Source organism: Bradysia coprophila, assembly GCF_014529535.1.
Source record: "Bradysia coprophila strain Holo2 chromosome X unlocalized genomic scaffold, BU_Bcop_v1 contig_20, whole genome shotgun sequence".
Classification (NCBI taxonomy): Eukaryota; Metazoa; Arthropoda; class Insecta; order Diptera; family Sciaridae; genus Bradysia; species Bradysia coprophila.
The window spans coordinates 5,742,441-5,744,228 of record NW_023503307.1 but is presented as its reverse complement, the minus strand read 5'-3'; the positions used below and the strand labels follow the sequence as shown (position 1 = coordinate 5,744,228).

Below are 1,788 nucleotides of genomic sequence, written 5' to 3'. Positions count from 1 at the left end.
TTGGGAATGCTGAATGGTAGGTAAATGGTCACACGACGATGTCCAAAAGAACCTGGTGCACTAAACAATAGATTCCAGTGAAATTATTTATTATTTTTTTGTGCCACAAAAAATGGAGAGAGAAAAAAAGACAAAACTGTGAAATTGCTTCCTAACATGTTCATCGTTTGTCTGTTTATGTTTTGGAACTAATCGCTCTAAATGCTCCAAATGAATGTTCACACTCCGTATTACTGTTTGTATCGCAAATTCGAGATTCTGAAAATTAAAGAAAAATGTCTGTAATGAAAGTATTGAGAATATTATCGTATCAAGCACTTACGACAAAGTCAATCCATTGACTCATCTGAGGAATTTTCTTCGTTGATCTGCGTCTGTCGATATAACGTTCTTGGTGCGGGAATTCCGGTTATGCTTGCCACCCCTTTGATTAGAATATTGCGCGCGGCAGATATGTCATGGTTCCATACGCACTTCAATTGTGTCGTCCTGTCGTTCGGGTCGAATGTATGTTTGTCATGAGACATATCATAGCAACAATTCTCGGCGATGTAGTGGATGTTGTCCGATTCCCGCTTAGCATCCTCCATAGAATACGCAGCCACATTGAAGAAAAGCCTGTTCGTAATGGTAAGACGATGAAGATGTTGGGCACGCGGAGACATTCTGGTGTTGATCGTTGTTGGGAGAGGAATAATGTTGTCGTTTGGTGTACAGTTCGAACACAATCGCATTCTGGCTCCTTTCCGTTCCCATCGTTTGTGCTGGATCGTTTCGTCGTCGCTTGTTTTGAAGCGTCTCTGGCATCTACCGCAAACTTGCGAGGTGTTATATTCATCCGCGTAGACAATATCACAACCGGTTCTCTTTCGCACAAACTTTACTAGTTGCCGAACGCCAGGACATCGTCTGTATTTCTTGATGGGCGCACTCGGATTAAATTCCGTTCCGCCAATCACCAACAACGATCGTTCGTGTGACCTGCTGGATGGCAACAGCTCATTGACAATACCATCCATTGCCTTTTGCGTATGCACGTGCTTGTGGAACGCCAACTCAGTATATTTGTTTTGTGTGTACAGTGCGATGCAGCTGTTGAAATGTTTCAGGCGATGATCGATGAACAGCATGTAATTTGTTGCAGACATTGGCGATGCGATCGTTCCACCAAAATTAACTTCTCGATCATGGGCCATTTCCGTTTCCAGTTGCGATGTGTATCGTTTGGCCTTTCGATCCCGAATGTTTTGTTGACACATGTTGTGGAATTTTCTCGAAGTCAGGCGAAACAGCGTCTCTTCATTCGTTCTCATGTCCTTACTAACCGCAGCCAGATACAATTTGATCGATGCCGATGATCGTTTTGTACTGATTGTTGTTGAATCGCTGACCGAACTTTCTGTATTTGATTTTCTGCTTTTCCATCACCTTTTCGAATGTTTCCGGTTCCGGGGGCTGGTCGACGATAAATTGAAGGGACACCGCGACACCATTCGTTAGAAATTGATAGTCGAATTCTTTGTGCCGCTGCATTTTCTTAACAGCAGACCACTTGAAATAATTAAACCAATTCGGATTGAATGTTCCCGTCGGTTCCACGGGTTGCTTCAGACTTGGTTTCGTTGGATGGATTTTGAGGTGCTGCAACATGAGCTTCAGTGTAGCCGAGTCGATCCGGATGTATTTCGTTTTGCTGTTGTGCAGTGGCACCACATGAAAATTGCGAACGTGAATGGGTTCGTCTGCTGCTCTACATGTTGCTTGGTACTGGTCGATGTCGCTTTGGAT

At 43.7% G+C, this 1,788-nt stretch overlaps 1 protein-coding gene across 1 annotated transcript; it reads right to left on the bottom strand.

The window, feature by feature from the left end:
• Positions 1-201: 201 nt before the first annotated feature.
• LOC119068966 lies at positions 202-1,587 on the bottom strand. The gene is made up of 2 exons (XM_037172831.1): positions 323-1,587; positions 202-258 (listed from the first exon to the last, which is right to left on the bottom strand). Exon 1 carries the CDS (start codon positions 1,311-1,313, stop codon positions 330-332), a length of 984 nt encoding a protein of 327 aa, XP_037028726.1. The 5' UTR covers positions 1,314-1,587; the 3' UTR covers positions 202-258; positions 323-329.
• Between the last annotated feature and the right edge of the window lie 201 nt (positions 1,588-1,788).

What these genes read in the sequence shown, in the direction of transcription:
- LOC119068966 (XM_037172831.1), bottom strand. Translation starts at nt 1,313, where the DNA reads ATGAGAACGAATGAAGAGACGCTGTTTCGCCTGACTTCGAGAAAATTC.